Source organism: Felis catus, chromosome X, assembly GCF_018350175.1.
Source record: "Felis catus isolate Fca126 chromosome X, F.catus_Fca126_mat1.0, whole genome shotgun sequence".
NCBI classification, from domain to species: domain Eukaryota; kingdom Metazoa; phylum Chordata; class Mammalia; order Carnivora; family Felidae; genus Felis; species Felis catus.
In genome coordinates this window covers 57,460,990-57,484,815 of record NC_058386.1, presented here as the reverse complement: position 1 = coordinate 57,484,815, position 23,826 = coordinate 57,460,990, and the positions used below count along the sequence as shown (strand labels likewise).

Here is a 23,826-nt window from a genome sequence, read left to right as displayed (position 1 = left end):
CTCAAATTCTAACTTTGGTGATAAACACTGCCAGTTGTTTTCCTTGAAGCGACGGGCTCACTCTGTTCACTTTTCAGCAAAGTGTCTGCCAAGTACTGAAGTCTGAATAACCATAGTTTGTCAGTCATTCTTTCAAAGACAACTAATGTTCCATGGAAAAACAATCGTACAAGTGCTTTTCCTCCAGACAACTCTCAGACTTTAGCACAGAGCACAAGTAGTCTGTGTTCTTCCCGTTCTGTCATGCAGAATACTAAATAGATTTGAACTCAAGGGTTGAGATTTAATGAAATTAACAATTTTTACTGCTTTAACAAAGCCATTTTTTTTTTTTACTACTTAAAAAAATGTGGGGCTTGAACTCATGACCCCAAGATCAAGAGTATCATATTCTACCGATTGAGCCAGCCAGGTGCCCCTATCAAAGCCAGTCTTAAGTAAAACTGACTTAAAAATAAAAGCTGAGAGTGTGTGGTGGTGACCGCTAGTACAGATTGGTGCCACTGCTCTAATTCAAGCTAACGTCTGAGCAGTTTTGTCCACTGTTGCTTTGCACGGTCATGGCAAATGTCAATATGGTAAAAATGGCAAATGTCATAATATTATTATGAAAATAGTTCTGATTGCTCAGAGACCCCTACGGGTTTGTGGGCCACGCTTTGAGAACTCTGGTGTAATATATAGTCCTTTCCTTCAACAAGCTTATGATCAATTTATATCAACAAGACTAATAAATGTAAAAAATTAACAAATATAAAGATGACACATCTGTTGTACCATATGATTGGGTACTGTAAGTTCTGAAGGAGTTTAGAGAAGAGGAGGATTAATGGGAGATGAAGAGTCAGGGAAGGCTTCTCGGAAGAGGTGAGCTAGAACACTTCAGAACTGTCAGTTGGTCATATGGCCTTTCCTGTCTCCTCTGATAATTCATGTCCCTTAGGTCTTTTAAAATTTAGTTTATGTCTCATCAACTTTAGGAAAATCCCCTTGGATAAACTCACCTCTGTTTCATTACTCTCTACTTGGTACCTGTTTAACATTTAATCATTTAATTATGCACAGTGGTGTGCAGGTAAATGTTTAACAACCAACACTTAAAAAACCAGACCTGATTTGTAGCTTTTGCTAGTTTCTGTAGCATAAATGTGTGGCAAGCTATCAATGGTTTACAACAGTCCTGAAATTTTAACAAATGATTCCAACACACCACTATATCATTATACTATTTCTACTTCAGAGCAAGGAATGCCACCTACTTTCTATATATCCCAACTGCATACATCCAGTGCAACACAAAGCAGACACTCAAATGTTGAGTGATTTATAGATGTATCCAAAGATAAACAGCTAGTGTGTGTTGCTAAAAACAAATTAAATGATCTTTAAGGTCTTCTGGGCAATACAATTCTATTATCGTAAGACATTCTAAAATCTCTGTCAAAGTTTGATTCCTTCTAGATATCATAGATACTTAAAAGATAGTAATAGTAACTAGAGCAGCATAAGTTATGGTATTAGAGCCAGAAAAGGAGAAAAAGAGAACGTTCACTGAGCACTTCTAATATGCCAAGTACTGTGTTATGTACTTTATTTACTAATGTAATTTAATGCTTATGATAACTTTCCTTATATATCTACTTTGCTGATGATATCTAAACTTCTCTTCCTTCTGTACTGTAGCTCTTTTAGTATCAGTTCTTGACTTCCTCTAAAATTTTGTTTTTAGCCAGTTCTGCATTTCAGAGATACTAAGATGTGGTGCATCATAAAGAGCATGTGTTTTGGAATTAGACCAGGTTTCGAATCCCGACTCTGTATAACCTTTAGCACATTTCTTAAGATTTCTGAACTTCTGTTTAGATCTTTATTTAAATTTTATTTGAGAGACAGAGAGAGCGCAAGAGAGCATGCAGGTGGGGGCCATGGGAAAGAGAGAGAATCCCAGGCTCCATGCTCAGCAAGGAGCCCAATGCAGGGCTTGATCCCACAACCCTGGGATCATGACCTGAGCCAAAATCCAGAGTTGGACGTTAACTGACTGAGCCACCCAGGTGCCCTGTTTAATCTTTAAAGTCAAATGAATAATACCACATAAAATGTAATAATACCTCATAGGGAGGGAATGAGAAAATGTACCCAACATGTCTAGTGAAGTGTGTGGTTCAAAAGAATTGCTATGTTCTCTCACTTCTCTACCATCAGAAAGCCTTTGAAAAACAAACTTTTGAATCACTGGATTGATAGGTTCTCTTTTGATTCTAGGCATAAATTTTTATAAATTACAATGCCTTAAAGACAGTCCCATTACCTGAGTTCCATTTCAGTCTCTAGGCTTTCAATGTTCTTTGTAATGGAATCCTCGGACTCAGAAACTTGACCACGCAGTTCAGCAAGCGAGAATGTACGCCTCTGTAAAGAACAGTGGGAATGAGGGTGAAGTGCTAAAAGGAAAGTAACCCTCCAAAGCTGTGAGGGTTTCTGGGGAATGCAGTCTGATTATTGATCATGTATTTCCATAAGGGCACTTACCCGGAGTTTTGGAGGTGGATTCTCCCCAGATTCCTTTTTTTCTTTGAGTTGAGCCACATCCTGAGCCAGGATCTTCCTATCTTCAAGAAGGTCATTTAGATGGCGTTTGGCTTCCTCAGTACTGACCATAACCTCAACTTCATTTCCAAGCCAATTCTAGAAGAGAAATTAGTGATGTTGGGTTAGGAATGAGGAATCACTGGCCCATGGGCTAGATTCAGCTCCAGACTTAAATTTCACTCAGAACAGAGCCCACATAAGTAGAAGTGAGATTTCCATTCATGCCCACACTCACCAAAAATTGTAATAGTTCTCCAAGAGCCTTAAACAGAAATCTCCCAGAAGGTCACAAGAAAGAGGCTTTCTGCAGAAAATCTTTCTCTAGATATCCTAGTATTTTTATACATCGTCTTTGCCTTCTCCATTTTCTCCTTAACTTTTGTCCTTAACTAGTCCTGATAAGGAATTGAAGTATATTTTGATCATCTGATAAAGAATTGAAGTATATTTTGATCATCTGTTGATTTTAATAAAGATACCCATTCTTGTTTTAAAATTTTTTTAGTTGACACATAATTTTACATTCGTTTCCTATGTACAACATAGTGATTCAGTATCTTTATATGTTATGCTATGCTCACCACAAGTGTAGCTACCATCTGTCACCATACAACACTATTACAATATCACTGACTATATTGATGCTGTTCCTTTTATTCCCATGACTTCATCCCATAACTGGAAGCCTGTACCTCCCACTCCCCTTCACCCATTCTGCCCATCCCTCCATCCCTCTTCCCTCTGGCAACCTTCAGTTTGTTTTCTGTTTTTGTAGATCTGCTTTTTGTTTGTTTATTTGTTTTTTTAGATTCCATATGAGTGAAATCATATGGTGATTGTCATTCTTGATCTGCCTTATTTCACTTAGCATAATACCCTAGAGGTATTAGGTTCATCCATGTTGTTGCAAATGGCAAGATCTCACCCTTTTTATGGCTGTGTAATATTCCAGTGTGTGTGTGTGTGTGTGTGTGTGTGTGTGTGTGTATGACATCTTCCTTACCCATTCATCTATCAATGGACACTTGGGTTGCTTCCACATCTTGGCTATTGTAAATAACACTGCCATAAACATGGGGTGCAAATATCTTCAAATCAGTGTTTTCATTTTCTTTGGGTAAATACCCAGTAGCAGAATTACTGGATCATATGGTATTTCTATTTTTTAATTTCAGGAACCTCCATACTGTTTTCCACAGTGGCTGTACCAATCTACATTCTCACCAACAATGCATGAGGGTTCCTTTTTCTTCACATCCTCGCAAACACGTGTTATTTTTTGTCTTTCTGGTTTTATCCATTCTGACAGGTGTAAGGTGATATCTCGTTGTGGCTTTCATATGCATTTCTCTGATGATTAGTGTGATGTTGAGCATCTTTTAGTGTACCTGTTGGCCATCTGTATGTCTTCTTTGGAAAAATGTCTATTCTGGTCTTCTGTCCATTATTTGATCAGATTGTTTGGATTTTTGGTGTTGACTTGTAGAAGTTCTTTATATATTTTTGATATTAATCCCTTATCAGATATATCATTTGCAAATATCTTCTCCCATTCAGTAGGTTGCTCTTTTGTTTTGTTGTGAATTCGTTTATCAGTTCTAGCAGTTTTTTGGTGGAGTCTTTAGGGTTCCTATATATAGTATCATGTCATGTGCAAATTGTGAGTTTTACTTCTTCCTAACTGATTTGGATTCCTTTTATTTCTTTTTGTTGTCTGACTGCTGTGGCTAGGACCTCCAGAACTATTTTGAATAGAAGTGTTGACAGTGAACATCCTTGTCTTGTTCCTGACCTTGGGGAACAGCTCTCGGTTTTTCCCCATTTAGGATGACATTAGCTGTGGGTTTTTCATATATGGCTTTTATCATGTTGAGATATGTACCCTCTAAACCTACTTTGTTGAAGGGTTTTTATAATGAATGGATATTGTACTTGGACAAATGTTTTTCCTACATCTATTGAAATCATCATATGGTTCTTACTCTTTCTCTTATTGATGTGATATATCATGTTGATCGATTTGTTAATATTGAACTACCCTTGCATCCGAGGAATAAATCTCACTTGATCTTGGTGAATGATTCTTAATATATTGTTGGATTCTAGTTGCTGGTATTTTGTTGAGGATCTCTGCATCTATGTTCATCAGAGATACTGGTCTTTAGTTACTCTTTTCTTTGTGATGTCTTTGTCTGGTTTTGTTATCAGGGTAATGTTGGCCTTATAGGATGAATTTGGAAGTTTACCTTTTTCTATTTTTGCAATAGTTTGAGAAGAATAGGTATTAACTCTTCTTTAAATGTTTGGTAGAATTTGCCTCTGAAGCCATCTGGCCCTAGAATTTTGTTTGTTGGGAGTTTTGTTTTTTGTTTTAATATAATTTATTGTCAAGTTGGCTAACATACAGTGTATACAGTGTGCTCTTGGTTTTGGGGGTAGAGTCCTGTCATTTACTGTTTACATACAACACCCAGAGCTCATCTCAACAAGCGCCTGCCTCAATGCCCATCACCCATTTTCCCCTCTCCTCTGCCACCCCCCCCCGCCCCCAGGAGTTTTTGATTGCCAATCCAATTTTTAAAAATTTCTTTAAATGTTTTTATTTTATTTTTGAGAGAGAGACACACACAGTGAGAGCAGGGGAGGGGCAGAGAGAGATACAGACAGAATCTGAAGTAGGCTCCAGGCTCTGATATGTCAGCGCAGGGTCCGACATGGAGCTTGAACTCACAGACTGCAAGATCATGACCTAAACCAAAGTCAGATGCCTAACTGACTAAGCCACCAGGCACCCCCCGATCCAATTTCTTTGCTGGTAAGTGGTCTGTTCACATTTTCTATTTCTTCCTGGTACAGTTTTGGCAGTTCATATACTTCTAGGAATTTATCCATTTTTTTTCTAGGTTGTCCAATTTGTTGCCATGTAGTTTTTCATAATATGCTCTTAGAATGGTTTGTATTTCTGTGTTGTTGGTTATTTCTCCTCACTCATTTGTGATTTCTATTTTAGTCCTTTCTCTCTTTTTCTTGATAAGTCAGTTGAGAGGTTTATCAATTTCATTGATTTTTTTTTTTTTTTTGCAAAGAACCAGCTTCTGGTTTCATTGATCTATTCTATTGTTGTTGTTGTTGTTTTACTTTCTATATATCATTCATTTTTGCTCCAATCTTTATTATTCCTTCCTTCTGGTGGTTTTAGGTTTTGTTTGTTGTTCTTTTAGCTCCTTTAGGTATAAGGTTAGGTTGTTTACCTTGGATTTTTCTTGCTTGTTGAGGTAGGCTTATATTGCTATAAGCTTCCCTTTTGGAATCACTTTTGCTGTATTCCAAAGGTTTTGGACATTGTGTTTTCATTTCTATTTGTTTCAATGTACTTTTTAATTTCTTCTTTGATTTCCTGGTTGATGTATTTATTGTTTAGTAGCATGTTATTTAGCCTCCATGTAGTTGTGGTCTTTCCAAATATTTTCATGTGGTTGACTTCCAGTTTCATAGCATCGTTGGTCAGAAAAGGTTCATGGTATGACTTCCATCTTCTTGAATTTGCTGAGTTGAGGCTTGTTTTGTGGGCTCATATGTAATCTATTCTGGAAAACGTTTCTCTGTGCACTTGAAAAGACTGTATTCTGCTGTTTTAGGATGGAATATTCTGAATATATCTGTTAAATTCACATGTTCCAGTGTGTCATTCAGAGCCATTTTTCCTTGTTTATTTTCTACTTAGATATCTGTCCATTGGTGTTAAGTGGGGTATTAAAGTCCTATACTATTTTTGTGTTATTATTATTTTGTGTTATTATACTATTATTGATTTGTTCCTTCACATTTACTAACTGTTTTATGCATTTGGGTGCTCCTGTTCTGGGTGCATATTTACACTTGTTATATAGTCTTGTTGGATTGTGCCCTTTATTATTGTATAGTGTCCTTCTTTGTCTCTTGTAACATTCTTTGTTTTTTTAAAATTTTTTTAATGTTTTTTTACCTTTTGAGAGAGAGAGCGAGCAAGCACAAGAAGGGGAGGGGGAGAGAGGGAGGGAGACACAGAATCCGTAGCAGGCTCCAGGCTCTGAGCTGTCAGCACAGAACCTGACATGGGGCTCGAACCCATGAACCATGAGATCATGACCTAAGCCAAAGTTGGACGCTTAACCAACTGAGCCACCCAGGTGCCCCCAACATTCTTTGTTTTAAAGTCTATTTTGTTTTATATTAAGTATTGTTCTTCTGGCTTTTTGCCAGATAGATGTTTCTCCATCCCCTCACTTTCAATCTGTAGGTGTCTTTAGGTCTAAAATAGGTCTCTTTTAAGCAGCATATAGATGGGTATTTTTAAAAATTATCCATTCAGCCACCCTGTGTCTTTTGATTGGAGCATTTAGTCCATTTACATTGAAAGTTATTATTGATAGATATGAATGCATTACCATTTTATTACTTGTTTTATAGTTGTTATTGAACATTTTCTCTGATCTTTTTTTTGTTCTTCTTGCATGGTTTGCTGGGTTTTTTTTGTGATACATTTGGATTTCTTTCTCTTTATTCCTTGCATATTTATTAGTGGTTTTTGATTTGTGGTTACCATGAGGTTTGTATATAACATCTACTTATAGAATTTTATATTAAGTTGATGGTCCTTTAAGTTTGAACTCATTTTTTACTCCTCTCCCTCCTACATTTTGGGTATATGATGTCATATTCTACATCTTTTTGTGAGTTTCTTGACTGATTTTTTACAGAAATATTCACTTTTACTGTGTTTGTGTTTCCTACCTTGATACTGTCATTTTTGATCTTTCCATTTCACACAAAGGGTCCCCTTTAATATTTCTTTCTGGTCTGGTTTAATGGTTATGAACACCTTTAGCTTTTGTTCTTCTGTAAAACTCTTTATCTTTCCTATTCTGAATGATAACTTTGCTAGATACAGTATTCTTGGCTGCAAATTTCCCCCATTCATCATTTTGAATATATCATGCACTCTTTCAGGCCTGGAAAATTTTTGCTGAAAAATGGGCTGCTAGCCTTATGGGGTTTTCCTTGCATGTTACTGTCTTCTTTGGTCTTGCTGGTTTAAACATTTTTTCTTTATCACTGTATTTGGCAATTTCATTACAATATGTCTTTGTATGGATATCCTTTTGTTGATTTTGTTGGAGGTTTTCTATACCTCCTGGATCTGGATATCTGTTTCCTTCCCCAGATTAGGGAAGTTTTCAGCTATTTCTTTAAAAAAATTTTTTTTAATGTTTATTCATTTTTTTTGAAAGACAGACAGCATGAATGGGGGAAGGGCAGAGAGAGATGGAGACACAGAATCTGAAGCAGGTTCCAGGCTCTGAGTTGTCAGCACAGAGCCTGATGCGGGGCTTGAACTCATCAGCAGTGAGATCATGACCTGAGCTGATGTTGGACACTTACCTACTGAGCCACCCAGGCAACTCTCAGCTATTTTTTAAATAAATTTTCTGTCTCCTCTTCTTTGTCTTCTTCTGGGACTCCTATAATATGAAGATTATTGTTTGATGGAGTCATTGAGTTCCCTACTTCTATTCTTGTTTTACATAATTCTTTTTTCCTTTTTTGTTCAGCTTGATTACTTTTCATTTCTCTGTCTTCTAGGTCATTAATTCATTTTTCTGCTTCTTCTAGCCTGCTGTTCATTGCATCAGGTGTGTTTCTAATCTTGTTTGTTGCACACTTCATCTCTGATTGGTTCATTTTTATCTCTGTGTTAAGGGTCTCTCTGATATCTTCCACTCTTTTCCAAAGTCCAGTGAGTATCTCCATGATCATTGCTTTAAATACTCCATCAAGCAAGTTACTTATGTCTGTTTTGCTTAGATCTCCAGCCATGGCCTTGTCCTATTCTGTCATTTGGGACAAATTTATCTGTCTTCTCGTTTTGTCTAAGTCTCTGTGCCTATTTCTCTGTGTTAGAAAAGTCAGCTATATCTCCTGTTCTTGAAGGTAATGGTGTTATGAAGATGTTCTGTTGTCTGTTCCTTGTAGTGTCCCCTTTCTACAGGGCCTGGTGCTTTTGGGAGTGTCTCCAATGTGTACTCTGTGTGCACTGCATCTGTGTCCTGGCTGCTTTATCCTTCTGCCAGTTGTCTGCAGAGGCTTTCTTTGTTGGGGGCAGTGTTTGGTCTCTGGCCTGAATCTGGCAATTGTTTACTAGGTATGCTCTGGTCTGCTTGTAAAATGGGACCTATTGCCACTGACACCGGAATTGAGGTTCTGCAAAACTCCCAGGTTGGCAGACACAGTGTGAGCTGGGGTTTGGGACAGTCTTCTGGGGGAGGGGCTTGCCACACTTGGACTGAGGTGAGTGAGACTGAGAAGGGGGGTTTCACCACAACATGGGTGAGCAGAGCTTCGTGTAAGCAAGTTAGGTAGTAAGTGTCAGTGCTGTGTTCCTGAAGGTGCCTTTGTGTTTATGCTGAGAGATAGCAGAGGGAAATAGTGTCTGCCAGTTTCTTTATTCCCAGAGAGGTCTTTCCATGAACGCTGCCTTTCTGGGCAAATGAGCAAATACCGAAATGAGCAAATACCCACTCCACTGTGTGCTCAGGTGCTCTTCAGATCACCATTTCAATGCTGAATGTCCAGGCATTGTTAGCCTTCCTTCTCTCCAAGAGCAGTACAATGCCTTTCAGGGTCTATCTGAGCTAAGCCCATTGACCTTTAAGACCCCAGGCTTTAAGCTCCACTGGTTGTAAGAACTCACAAAATTTGGCCCCTCTCACTTTACAAACCAATTGCTATGGGGATTCATTTCCCCCATGTTGAGCTGCTCTGTGTGCTAGTCTGTCTCTCACCCTTCTCTACACTGCAGCTACCTCCCCACTGCAGTGGCCATGATCTTTTTTTCTCCCAAGTCCCATCTTTGCATTTCCTACCTTCTTTGATGTGGCCTCTTCTCTACCTTTAGTTGTGGAGTTTGTTCTGCCAGTCTTAAGGTTGATTTCTGGTCTATTTAGGATGATTTGATAGTTATCTAGTTGTGTTCATGGAATGAGGAGTGTCTAGGGTGCTCCTACACTGCCACCGTCTTCCCCTTCTCTCCCCTAACTCCACAGCTTTTAACACTTTGATCGTGTGATAGGATCAAGCACAGTCTTCCCTCCTTTTTGTCAGTGTGAACCATGATTTGAGATGTTGTATCATAAACTGGTGAGTGAACCACTGAGTTGCCAGAGGGAAGGGGGTTGGAAGGATAGGCAAAATGGGTGAAGAGCAGTGGGAGATACAGGCTTCCAGTTATGGAATGAATAAGTCATGAGAATAAAAGGTACTAGTGCTGGAATTGGTATTAAGGAAATGCTTGCTGACTGAAGGAATCATAACTATACAGATCCCTATATCTTATCTAAGAAAATTTTCAACATTCCTATATTCACGCATCTTTAATGAACTTAAACATAATCAAAGGCCTAGTGACTGAAGAGTGTATCAGAGAGAGACCGTAGAATGTATGTAATAAGGTTATATAATGATTATGAGAATATAATTCTAGATCCAGATTACATTGTAGCTCCTTCTATTCTTTTTTTTCTAAATATAATTTATTGTCAAGTTAGCTAACACACAGTGTATACAGTGTGCTCTTGGTTTCAGGAGTAGATTCCCCCAAGTAGCTCCTTCAATTCTTAGTGACTGGACCTGGAAGCAAGTCCTTTAGTCTCTCTGTGACTCACTTTTCTCATTTGTAAAATGAGGATCATAATCATCCCTATACCTCATAGGGTTGTTTTGAGAATTACATGATTAATATATAAAAAATATTTGACACTTCTTACTACATAATAAGTACTCCATAAATGTTAGCTTTTCTTACCTAAATCAAATAGAGTAATCCAGCATATCTATGGACAAGGCAGTTTGGAAGAAGTCTAGTGATCTCTTTAACTTCAAAATTACTGAAAACAGCTATTTCCTGAGTGCCTGCTATGAGCTAGGTACTGTGACAGAGTTGGGTAAAATTTAGTATCTGCTGCCTTCAGGAATCTTTCCTTCTTGTTTTGAAAGATTTTCCTGGTGAAAGTCCTTGATATTCTAAGATTTTGGTCACACATGCTAATATGTTAGCATCTGTCATAAGAGTTTCTTGTAAAAGTTTCAGTAGTTCAGCATGTGATTACTCAACAAAGAGTTTTTTCTTCTGCACACAGCTATAGCTACTGGTATATTCCTCAAAGATGTCTGCAGGCTTTCCTAAGGTCTCAATTTCAAGTTCGTTTACCTCAGGCAACCACTGATTTGTTTCTATTCCTAAAATTGTGTCATTTCGAGAATATTCATTAAATGGAATCCTATAGTATGTGAACTTTTGAGATTGGCTTTTTTCACTCAGCATGATGCCCTTATGATCCACCCAAGTGTATCAATAGTTTATTCCTTTTTTTTTTTTTTTTTTTTGCTGAATAGTGTTCCACTGTATGGATATACTAATTTGTTTATACATTCTCCAGTTGAGAGACATTTGGATTGTAGTTTTTGGTGAATACAAATATAGCTGCTTTAAACACTGTCATATAGGTTTTCATGTGAATGCAAGCTTTCATTTCTAGAGGGTAAATGCCCAGGGATGGGATTGTTGGCTCATATATATACATGTCTAATTTTATAAGAAAGTGACTAGCCATTTTCCAGAGTGGCTATACCATTTTATATGCCCACTAACAATGTATGATAATTCTATTTTCCCAGTATCCTTGCCAGCACTTGGTATTGTCACTATATTTTATTGTAGCCATGCTAATAGGTGTGTAGTGTATCTTATCTGGGCCTTAATTTGCTTTTCCTTAATGGCTAATGATGTTGAATATATATCTTTTATTATTTTAGAAAGAAAGAGGGAGAGAAAGAGAGAGCGTGAGCAGGGGAGAAGGTCAGAGGGAGACAGAGAGAAAGAGACAGAGAGAGAGAGAGAGAGAGAGAGAGAGAGAGAGAGAGAGCATCTTAAGCAGGCTCCATCCTCAGCATGGAGTCTGACACGGGGCTCAATCCCAGGACCCTGGGATCATGACTTGAGCTGAAATCAAGAGTTGGATGCTCAACCAACTGAGCCACCTAGGTGCCCCTGTTAAATATCTTTTCATGTGCTTATTTGCCATCTGCGTATTTTCTTTCATCAAGTATCTGCTCAGGTGTTTTGCCCATTATCTAATTGAGTTATTTGTTTTCTTATTTTTGGGTTTAATAAATCCTTTATGAATTCTGGATATGATTCCTTTGTCAGATATGTAATTTGCAAATATTTTTTCTAGTCTAAGGTGTATTTACTTATTTATTTATTTAAAGTTTATTTATTTATTATGAGAGAGAGAGAGCCCACATGAGTGGCAGAGGGACAGAGGGAAACAGAGAGAGACAGAGAGAAAGAGAGAGAGAGAGAGAGGGAGAGAGAGAGAGGGAGAGAGAGAGAGAATCCCAAGTAGGCTCCACACTGCCAACGTGGAGCTCAACACGGGTCACAAACTGAGATTATGACCTGAGCCGAAGTCAAGAGTTGGAAGCTTAACTGACTGAGCCACTCAGGCATGTCGCTTATTTTTTTGAACATTGTCTCCCTAGGGTCTTTACCAGAGCAGAAGTTCTTAGTTTTGGTGAAGCCTAATATATTCACTTTTTCTTTATGTATTATGCTTATGATGTCACTGAAATTTTTATCTTATGTTTTCTTGTAGAAGTGTCACAGTTTTAGGTTTTACATGTATGTATGTATGTATGTATGTATGTATGTAGGCTTCATGCCCAGCACAGAGCCCAATGCAGGGCTTGAACTCACGACCCTGAAATCAACACCTGAGCTGAGATTAAGAGTTGGGACACTTAACCAACTGAGCCACTCAGGCACCCTTAGGTTTTACATTTAGATCTATGGTCTACTTTGAGTTCATTTTTGTATAAGGTGCAAGGTTTAGGTTAAAGTGGTTTGTTTGTTTTTGTCTATGGTATCTAATTGCTCCACAACATTTGTTGAAAAATCTCTGCTACTTACTAATTGTGACACCTTGGGAAATCATCTAACCTCTCATGGCCTCACTTTTCTTTCCTCAAAAATGGAGATGATAATAGGACCTAACCTCTAAGGATGAAGTGAGGATTCCAGACTCTATGTGTAAACACCTAGCACACAGTAGATAGTAGTAGCCATTATTATTACTTACAGAGTTTCAAATTTTGGTATTTTATGTTATGATTTACAAAATTTGATAACATATAATACACTGTCTCTTTTTAATCCCTTCCATGGATGTTGGAGAACATGGATCAGTGCTAAGGTAGATTCTGGCAGATGGGTTCTACTGAGATGATGGCTGAAAGTACTTGTAGTGAGGAAATGGCAGCAATTCCCAGTTGGGAGGGGCGCTGAGGCCAAGGCCAGTTCAGTACAAGTCAAAAGTGTGTAGCCAAAAACAGGAAATAAGAAATGAAGGTAGATATTATGGAAATCAGAAAGAATTCAAGAATTTTCTTCTGAATAGGTAAGGGCAAATGGGGTTCTGGACTTTGAGTGTGTATAAAGCAGAATACTGAGATACACTGTTACTGAGTTGTGGCCTCACAGCCTTGTTTAAAGGTCTTGGCCTTGGCTTTTCACTTCAGGACGCTCTTTACTAGCTGTGTGGGGAGTCTTTTGCCTTCTCTTCTCTAAGCGAATTTAGTCCAAGACCGTGTTTTTCTGTGAACTCTCTTACTTTGGTGCCAACAGTGGGGTGATGTGCCAGGTACCCTCTGGGAAGTCTTTCTAAAACATTCTGCTTAGCAGATCTGAAAAGGCTGAAGAACCTTCTCAGGAAGCTGATTGTGCCTGTGGTAGGTCTTGGTCTGGAAGCCGTTTCGAAAGCTGGATACCACTGCCACTTTGTTGATTCCCACTATGCTCTCTGGCACTGCATACCTTGTTGGCGCCCCAGGAACTCTCCTTAGTGTCCCTGAGAAAGAGCTGGAAGCTTCAATGTTTTTGTTTGTTTGTTTGTTTGCTTTTTACTTCCTCTTTGATCTGTGTTCTGAGATCCTACATGAATTAATCTTTTGTGATAGGCATGTGTAAGATACCTTGAAAGCAGTATACTGTTATTGGAAAAGTTATAATCACAATCAGTCAGACCAGAGATTCCTACCAGTCTGGTCAAGTGTGAAGGTTTATGGGCTAGGGGTGGTGTCATTGGAAACTGATAGTGTAATTGAAATTGCTTCTGAGTTGCAAGATATAGCAAAACAAATATGTTTTATAGCACAGTACTGAGTATCAACTTATTGTGGTGGTTTATGTGTAAGCCTCCAAGATAATAATGGCACCTGACTTCAGTCAGTCCTTTGCAAGTTTAGAAATCCTTGTGTTGTTCCCTATTTAAATTGATTCTTACAACAAGGATGAGAGAGGCAGTGCAGGGATTATTATTCATATTTTACAGATATGGAAGCTGTCAGGGACTTGGAGCTGCAGGGGGCTGGGATATCATCCATAGTGATCAAAAGCAGAGGCTCTGAGGCAGATTGCCTACTTCTTTTTTGAATTTCTGTATTCTGGTAAAATATATATAACATCAAATTTGTTATTTTGAACACTTGTAAGTATACAATACAGTGGCATTACATTAAAAATGTTGTATAACCATCACCACTGTTTCTAAATTATTTTCATCACCCCAAACAAAAACTCTGTAGCCATTAAACAACTCCCCATTAGACCTCCCCTCAGCCCCTGGTAACCTCTAATCTACTGTCTGTATGAATTTGCCTATTCTAGATACTTCATATAAGTAGAACAATATAATATTTGTCCTTTTTTGGCTGGGTTATTTCACTTAGCATAATGTTTTCAAGGTTCATTCATTTTGTAGCACGTATCAATCACTATGTCATTTCTTCCTATTGCCAAATACAGAATGTTCATGGTGTATGTGTGTCTATGTGATATATATATATATATATACCACATATTGTTTATTCATTCATCTGTTGAGAGGCATTTAGGTAGCTTCTACACATTGACTACTATGAATAGTGCTATTATGAACATTTGTGAACAAGTTTTTGTTTGAATACTTGTTTTCATTCTTTTGGTATATACCTAGAGGTAGATTTGCTGGGTCATGTGGTAATTCCATGTTTAGCTTTTTTTAATGTTTATTTTATTTTTTGAGGGGGGGGCAGAGAAAGAGAGAATGAGCACAAGTGAGGGAGGGGCACAGAGAGAGAGGGAGACACAGAATCCGAAGCAGGCTCCAGGCTGTCAGCATAGAACTTCAACTGTGAGAGCTCATAAAGTGTGAGATCATGACCTAAGGTGACGTCACACACTTAACTGAATGAGCCACCCAGGCTCCCCTTATATTTAGCTTTCTGAGGAACTTGCAAACTTTTCTACATCAATGGTACCACTTTACATTCCCACAAGCAATATACAAGGGTTCCAACTTCTCCATATCTTCAGCACTTGCTACTTATTTTTTTTTTTGTTAAAAACCACATCCTAGTAGGTGTGAAGGGGATATATTATTATTGATTTTATTTTCATTTCTCTAATAACTAAGAATGAGCATCTTTTCATATGTTTATTGGCCATTTCTATATCTTCTTTGGAGAAACGTCTGTTCAAGTCTTTTACCCATTTTTAAGTTGAGTTGTTTATCTTTTGTAAAAATGTTTATTTTTGAAAGAGAAAGACAGCATGTGTGTGGAAGCAGTGGAAAGGGCAGAGAGAGAGGGAGAGAGAGAAAACCAAGCAGGCTCCATGCCATCAGTCCAGAGCCTGATGTGGGGCTCGAACCCACAAACCATGAGATCATGACCTGAGCCAAAATCAAGAGTCAGACATTTAACCAAATGAGCCACCCAGTTGCCTCGTTGTTTATCTTTCTGTTGCTGAGCTGTAGGAGTTCTCTATGTTCTGGTTATTAACACTTATCAGATATATGACTTCCAAATATTTTCTCCCATTCTTTTTTTTAAAGTTTATTTATTTATTTTTAGGAAGACAGCATGAGTAGGGGAGGGGCAGAGAGAGGGAGACAGAGAATCCCAAGCAGGTGCCGTGCTGTCAGCATGGAGCCTGATGCAGGTCTTGAAATCATGAAACTGAGATAAGACCTGAGCCAAAACCAAGAATCAGACACTTAACTGATCGAGCCACCCAGGGGCCCCCAAATATTTTCTCCCATTCTCTAGGCTATCTTTCACTTTCTTGATAATGTCCTTTGATGCACAAAAGTTTTTTTCAAAAAAAAATTTTTTTTTAATTTTTTTTTTCAACGTTTATTTATTTTTGGGACAGAGAGAGACAGAGCATGAACGGGGGAGGGGCAGAGAGAGAGGGAGACACAGAATCGGACACAGGCTCCAGGCTCTGAGCCATCAGCCCAGAGCCTGACGCGGGGCTCGAACTCACGAACCGCGAGATCATGACCTGGCTGAAGTCGGACGCTTAACCGACTGCGCCACCCTGGTGCCCCAAAAAAAATTTTTTTAAGTTTATTTATTTTCAGAGACAGAGACAGAGTAGAGGCAGAGACAGAGAAGGAAAGAGAGAATCCCAGGCAGGCTCCATGCTGTCAGTGCGGAGCTTGATGCGGGGCTTGAACTCCCAAACTGTGAGATCATGATCTGAGCCCAAACCAAGAGACAGACGGTTAACTGACTGAGCCACCCAGGTGCCCCAAAAGTTTTAAATTTTGATGAAATCAAATTTATCTATTTTTCTTTGTTGCTCATGATTTTGCTATATTTAAGAATTCAATGTCAAGTCCAAGGTCATGTTGCCCATGATTTTGTTATATCTAAGAATTCGATGTCAAGTCCAAGGTCATAAAGATTTACTCCCATGTTTTCCTCTAAGAGTTTTATGCTTTTATCTCTTATTTTAGGTTTTATTCACATAGAGTAAATTTTGGATGAGGTGTGATGTAAAGGTCCAAATGCATTATTTTGCCTGTGGAAATACACTTGTCCCAGCCCCATTTGTTGAACAGATTGTTCTTTCTCCATTGAATGGATTTGGCATCTTTGTTAGTTTCTGACTTAAAGTCTATTTTGTGTGTGTGTGTGTGTGTGTGTGTGTGTATGTTTATTCTGTGTGTTAATAGTATATCTACTTCATCTCTCTTTTGGTTACTGTTTGCAAGTAGTCTCTTTTTATGGCTGAATAATATTCCACTGTATTTATACATATACATATACATATACATATACATATACATATACATATACATATACACATACACATACATAGCAATTTACACATTCAACGCAATCCCTATCAAAATAACACCAACACTGGGGCGCCTGGGTGGCTCAGTCGGTTAAGAGTTCAACTCTTGGATTTGGCTCAGGTCATGATCTCATGGTTTGTGGGTTTGAGCCTGGTGTTGGTCTCTGCACTGACAGTGTGGAGCCTGCTTGGGATTCTTTCTCTCTCCCTTTCTCTTTGCCTCTCCCCTACTCGTGCTCTCTCTCTCTTTCAAAATAAATAAAAAAATTAAAAAAGAATAACACCAGCATTCTTCACAGAGCTAGAACAAACAATCCTGAAATTTGTATGAAACCAGAAAAGACCCCAAGTAGCTAAAGTAGTGCTAAAAAAGAAAATCAAAGCTGGAGGCATCACAATTCCAGACTTTAAGTTGTATTACAAAGCTGTAATCATCAAGACAGTATGGTACTGGCACAAAAAACAGACACATAGATCAATGGAACATAACAGAGAACCCAGAAATGGACCCACAAATGTATGGTCAACTAATCCTTGACAAAGCTGGAAAGAACATCCAGTGGAAAAAAGAGTCTCTTCAGCAAATGGTGCTGGGAAAACTGGACAGTGATATGCGGAAGAATGAAACTGGATCACTTTCTTACACCATGCACAAAAAGAAATTCAAAATGGATGAAAGACCTAAATGTGAGACAGGAAACCATCAAAATCCTACAGGAGAACACAGACAGCCACCTCTTTGATCTTGGTCATAGCAACTTCTTATTAGACATGTCTCTGGAGGCAAGGGAAATAAAAGCAAAAATGAACTATTGGGACCTCATTAAGATAAAAAGCTTCTGCACAGTGAAGAAAACAATCAATAAAACTAAAAGAAAACTGACGGAATGGGAGAAGATATTTGCAAATGACATATCGGATAAAGGATTAGTATCAAAAATCTATAAGGAACTTATCAAACTCAACACCCAAAATACAAAGAATCCAGTGAAGAAATGGGCAGAAGACATGAATAGACACTATTCTAAAGAAGACATCCAGATGGCTAACAGACACATGAAAAGATGCTTATCATTACTCATCATCAGGGAAATATAAATCAAATCCATAATGAGATACTACCTCACAGTAGTCAGAATGGCTAAAATTCACAACTCAGGAAACAACAGATGTTGGTGAGGATGCTGAGAAAGGGGAATGCTTTTTCACTGTTGGTTGGAATGCAAACTGGTGCAGCCACTCTGGAAAATAGTATGGAGGTTCCTCAAAAAATTAAAAATAGAACTACCCTGTGACCCAATAATTACACTACTAGGTATTTATATAAAGGATACAAAAATGCTGATTCAAAGGGGTACATGCACCCCAATGTTTATAGCAGCTCTATCAATAATAGCCAAATTATGGAAAGAGCCCGAATATCCATCAACTGATGAATGAATAAAGGAGATATGGTATATATATATACAATGGAATACTACTTGGTGATCAAAAGGAATGAAATCTTGCCATTTGCAACAACGTGGATGGAACTAGAGGGTATTATGCTAAGCAAAATAAGTCAGGCAAAAAAAGACAAATATATGATTTTGCTCATATGTGGAATAAAAGAAACACAACAGATGAACATAGGGCAAGGGAAGGAAAAATAAGATAAAAACAGAGAGGGAGGAAAACTATAAGAGACTCTTAAATACAGAGAACAAACTGAGGGTTACTGGAGGGGAGGCGGGTGATAGGATGGGCTAAATGGTGATGGGCATTAAGGAGGGCACTTGTTGAGATAAGCACTGGGTGTTATATGTAAGTGATGAATCACTGGGTTCTACTCCTGAAACCAATACTATACTGCATGTTAACTAACTTGAATTAAAATAAATTAAAAAAAATAACTTGACAAAATTTATATGCTCTGATAATAAAAACTTACAACAAACTAAGAATACATAAGAACTTCCTCAATCTGATAAAGGGTATCTATGAAAAACTTAAGGTAATGTCATGCTTAATGGTGAAAGACTGAATCCTTTCCCCAAGATCAGGAAAAATAGAATGGTTTCTACTATCAACACTCCTATTCAACATCATCCTGAAGGTCCAAGCTGATGTAATAGGGGAAGTAAGAGAAATAAAAGACATACCGATTAGAAAGGAAGAAATAAAACTGTATTTACAGATGGCATGACTGCCCATGTAGAAAATCCCAAAGAACCTACAAAATAGCTACTAAACTAATAAAGTCAGAAGACAGAAGTTAATATACAAAAATTAATTGTATACCAGCAATGAACAACTGGATAAACAACTTGGAAGTTTCTTATAAAGTTAAACACACACTTAACACATGACCTATAGCAATCCTAGGTATTTACCCAAGTGAAATGTTTATCTATGTTTACACAGAAACCTGTATGTAAATGTTTTTATAGCAGCTTTATTCATAATCACCAAAAACTGGAAAAAATTCTGCAAGATATCCTTTAATAGGTGAACAGATAAACTGTGGGTCACCCATACAATGGAATACAAGTTGGCCAAAAAAAGAAAAAAAAAGGCAGAAACTACTGATATAAGCAATAACATAAATGAGTCTGAAACACGTTATGCTAAGTGAAAGAAGCCATACTGTATGTTTCTATTTATATGACACTGATGCAAAAGGAAAACAATAACAGAATACACATCAGTGTTTGCCAAGTGCTAGGGATGTGGGAGGAGCTGACTACAAAGGGGGTGAGGAATTTGGGAGGATAATAGAATTATTCTATACCTTGACTGTGATGGTGGTTATACAACTGTATGTGCCATCAAAACCCTTGGAACTGTACACTAAAAAAGGTAAATCTTACTGTATGTCAGATATGCCTTAATAAAATTGAAAAAAAATCAATGTCACTTGCCATACTAACAGAATAAAAACAAACAATAAGATCATCTCAATAGGATTCGGAAAAAATTTTTGAATGTATGTTCATGATATAAACTTTCAGGAAACTTGGGATAGACAGGAACTTCTTCAACCTGATAAAGGACATATACAAAAACCTACAGCTAATATCACACTTACTGGTGAATCTTTCCCTAAGATTGTGAACAAAGCAAGGATATCCCTTTTCACCTACTCTATTCAGTATTTTACTGGGGGTTCTAATAAGTACAATATGACAAGGTCAAGTTAAAAAAAAGAGGCGTACAGAGCAGATAATAAAACTGTTCCCATTTGCAGATGACATGATTGTCTATGTAGACTCTATAAGCTATAAAGAATCTAAAAAGCTATAAGAACCAACAAATATATGCAAACAATTGTAAATTGAAATTAAAAAACACTTCCAATATCATAAAAATATGAAATACTAAGGAATATATTTGACAAAAGATGTACAACACTCATATACTGAAAATTAAAACACAACGGAGAGAAATTAAAGTTTTAAATAAATGGAGAGATGCACTGAGTCATAAAACACTTAATATTGGTAAGATGTAAATTCTCCTCAAATTTATGTATAGATTCCGTGCAGTCCTAATCAAACTCCCAGCAGACTTTTTTGTAGAAAATGACAAGCTTATTCTAAAATTTATATGAAAATGCACAGAACCTACTTTTCCCAAAACAATTTTGAAAAAGAATAACAACTTTGGAGAGCTTATACTACCTGATGTCAGAACTTATTATAAAGCTAGTATAATCAAAACATGTTGGTACTGGCATAAAGATAGACATGTACATCAATGGAGTAGAATCTAGAAAATGACTTATGGACAATTGATTTTCACAAAGGTGCCAAGTCAGAATGAATCAATCATAGACTTAAATGTAAAGCTTAAAACTAAATTCTAGAAGATAACTTAGAGGGAAATCTTAGTGACCTTGGTTTGGCAAAGATTTCTCTCTTTTTTAATTGTTTTTAATATTTATTTATTTTTGAGAGAGAGAGCACAAGCAGAGGAGAGGGAGAGAGAGAGAGAGAGGGAGACACAAGATCTGAGGCAGGTTCCAGGCTCTGAGCTGTCAGCACAGAGCCCAATGTGGGGCTTGAACTCACTCACGAACCATGAGATTATGACCTGAGCCAAAGTCAGACGCTTAACTGACTGAGCCACCCAGGTGCCCCTGGTTTGGCAAAGATTTCTTAAACAGGACATGAAACCCATTAAACATAAAAGAAAAAAATGTCACTAAATTGGATGGCATCAAAATTATAAAGGCTTGCTCTTCAAAAGACATTGTTAAAAAAGGGAAAGGCAAAAAAAGGGAAAGGCAAGTCACAGACCAGGAGGAAATTTTTAAAAAACATAAAAGTCCTTTGTTGGATGTATCTAGTATATATAAAGAATTTTAACTGAAAAGTGAGAAAAAAGACAACCCAGTGAAAAAATGGGGATGATCTGAACATATATTTCAGAAAACATACATATGGCAAATAAGCACATAAAAAGATGCTCAACATCATTAGTCATAAGGGAAATGAAAACTAAACCCACAATGAGGTACCACTACCCCTTCATTAGACCACCTAAGGTTTAAAAGACTGACCATACTCAATATTGGTGAGAATGTACAGCAACAAGAACACTCATAAATTGCTAGTAGGAAGTTATACCACTTTGGAAAACAATTTGGCAGTTGCTTAAAAGTTAAAATGTACACCTACCATAGGAGACAACCAGCCAGTCCACTCCTAGGTTATCTCCCCAAAAGAAATAAAACATATATCCACACAAAGACTTGTACACAAATGTTCAGTACACTATTTGTAATAGTGAAAAACTGGAAACAACACAAAATGTCCATCAACAGGTGAATGGATAAACATATTGTGGTATAGCCATACAACAGGAGGCCATTCAGCAATAAAAAGGAAAGAGGTATTGATACACACAGCCACATGGATGAACCTTGAAATACTTACACTGAGTGAAACCCAGAAAAAGAAAATATACTGTATGATTCAATTTTTGTAAAATTCTAGAAAATAAAAAACGAGTCTATAGTGACAGCAGATTAATGGTTGCTTGGAGATAGGGAGGTAGAGGGGTGAACTAGGGAGAGGAGAAAGGGTTTACAAAGGGGAACAAAATTAAGTTTTTGTCATGATGGACATTGACATTATCTTGATTGTGGTGAGGATTTCATGAGTGTATATCTGTGTCAAAGCTTACTAAATTGTACATTTTAAATATATACAATTTATTGTGGGCCAATCATACCTCAATGAAAATGTAAAAAAATTAACTGACCTTCAATAGAGGCAGTGATGGAAAGGGTTCTCTACTCTTAATTTTTTTTTACCTTTTATTTTTGAGAGACAGAGAGAGAGCACGAGCAGGGGAGGGACATAGAGAGAAAGGAGACACAGAATCCGAAGCAGGCTCCAGGCTCTGAGCTGTCAGCACAGAGCCTGACACAGGGCTCGAGCTCACAAACTGTGAGATCATGACTTGAGCTGAAGTCCGATACTTAACTGACTGAGCTACCCAGGTGCCCTAGGGTTCTCTACTCTTGGTCTTTCACATTTGTTCAAAGATATTCAAAGGTATCATTAGGAAATCAGGCTTTCAGGTAGAAGAACTTCATATTCTGAAGTGTTTAATTCTAAACAAAAAGGAAGCTATTTTCCATTTTTTCCTATCCCCAATGTAGACAAGAGAAATGACAGTTCAAGTTGTCCATACCTTCACTCGAGCTGCAGTGCCTTCCATTCCACGGCTCTGAGTCTCTTTCCGCTTATCTGCAACCTCCCGTTGTTTTTGGAGAGCATCCTTGAGACGCTTGTTGGCAGCAGCTGCCTAAATAAAAACAGCTCATAGTAATGTTGAATTGAGGGTTAAAAAAAACCATTTTAATTTCCAGCATATTAGTAAAGAAAAATGAAAAAAATCTTTTAAAAATATTTATTTATTTTGAGAGAGAGTGAGCAAGCACAACCGGGGGAGGGGGGGAGGCAGAGAGAGAAGGAGAGACAGAATCCCAAGCAGACAGCACAGAGCCCAATGCAGGGCTTGAACTAACAAACTGTGAGATCATGACCTGAGTCGTAATGTGTGACCCAAGGTACACATTTCAAAGTACCACAGACTGAAAGTGTCTGGAAATGTCACAAATTACTCTGTATTTCGTTTGGAAAGAAGCAAGCCCAACTGGGGAAAAAATCCTTATCCGAATGGTACCATTTTCTTCAGATTTTTATCTGTGCACAGTTTGTGACATATAAACAGGGATTAAGACTTAGGAATTGCTGGTCAAGATTGATATCCCTGGTTTCTCAGGACACTGGCTCATTTAAGGGATATTACTATGTCAGCATTTAAGCCTGAAGGTGACAGTACACCTGACCTAGCAGATTGGGTTTTCTTACCTCCTCAGTTTTACGTCTGAGCACATTAGACTGTTTCTGGAAGTTTCTTTCAAGTTTGAGCAGTTCATATTGCCTCTTACGGTCCTGAGAAGAAAAAAGTCAGACTTTTAATTGCTATTCAGCTAGCTGACATAAAACCTTATAATGTAACTAAAGAGTCTTTCAGTATAACAGTCAGTATGGAAAACAGGATTTAATTTTCCTCAAAAAACTAAAAATAGAACTACCATACGATCCAGCACAATCTCACTACTGGGTGAGATTTCAAAGGAAATGAAATCAGTATCTTGAAGATATATTTGTATGCTCATATTCATTGCAGCATTATTCATAGTAACCAAGATATGGAAATAACCTAAGTGTTGACAGATGAATGGATAAAGAAAATGTGGTATATGTATACAATGGAATATTATTCAGTCACAAACAAAAAGGAAATCTCACTATTTGCAACAACATGGATGAACCTAAAGGTCATTATGTAATTGAAATAAACCAGACATGAGAAAGATGAATACTGTATGATCTCACTTATATGTGGAATCTAAAAAAAGTCAGACTCATAGAACTAGAGAGTAATGGTGGTTACCAGGAACTGGGGGTGGGGAAAACATGGAAAGGTTGGTCAAAGAGTACAAACTTTTGTTTATA

General features: G+C 37.6%; 1 protein-coding gene across 1 annotated transcript in view; it reads right to left on the bottom strand.

The window, feature by feature from the left end:
- Positions 1-23,826, bottom strand: part of KIF4A (kinesin family member 4A) — a 121,684-nt gene that overhangs the window by 17,490 nt on the left and 80,368 nt on the right. The window contains exons 18-21 of the mRNA XM_004000594.5: positions 23,176-23,259; positions 22,493-22,606; positions 2,533-2,688; positions 2,312-2,412 (exon numbers count right to left, since the gene is read on the bottom strand). Coding sequence (XP_004000643.2) covers positions 2,312-2,412; positions 2,533-2,688; positions 22,493-22,606; positions 23,176-23,259 — 455 coding nt within the window. The remainder of the gene's footprint in view (positions 1-2,311; positions 2,413-2,532; positions 2,689-22,492; positions 22,607-23,175; positions 23,260-23,826) is intronic.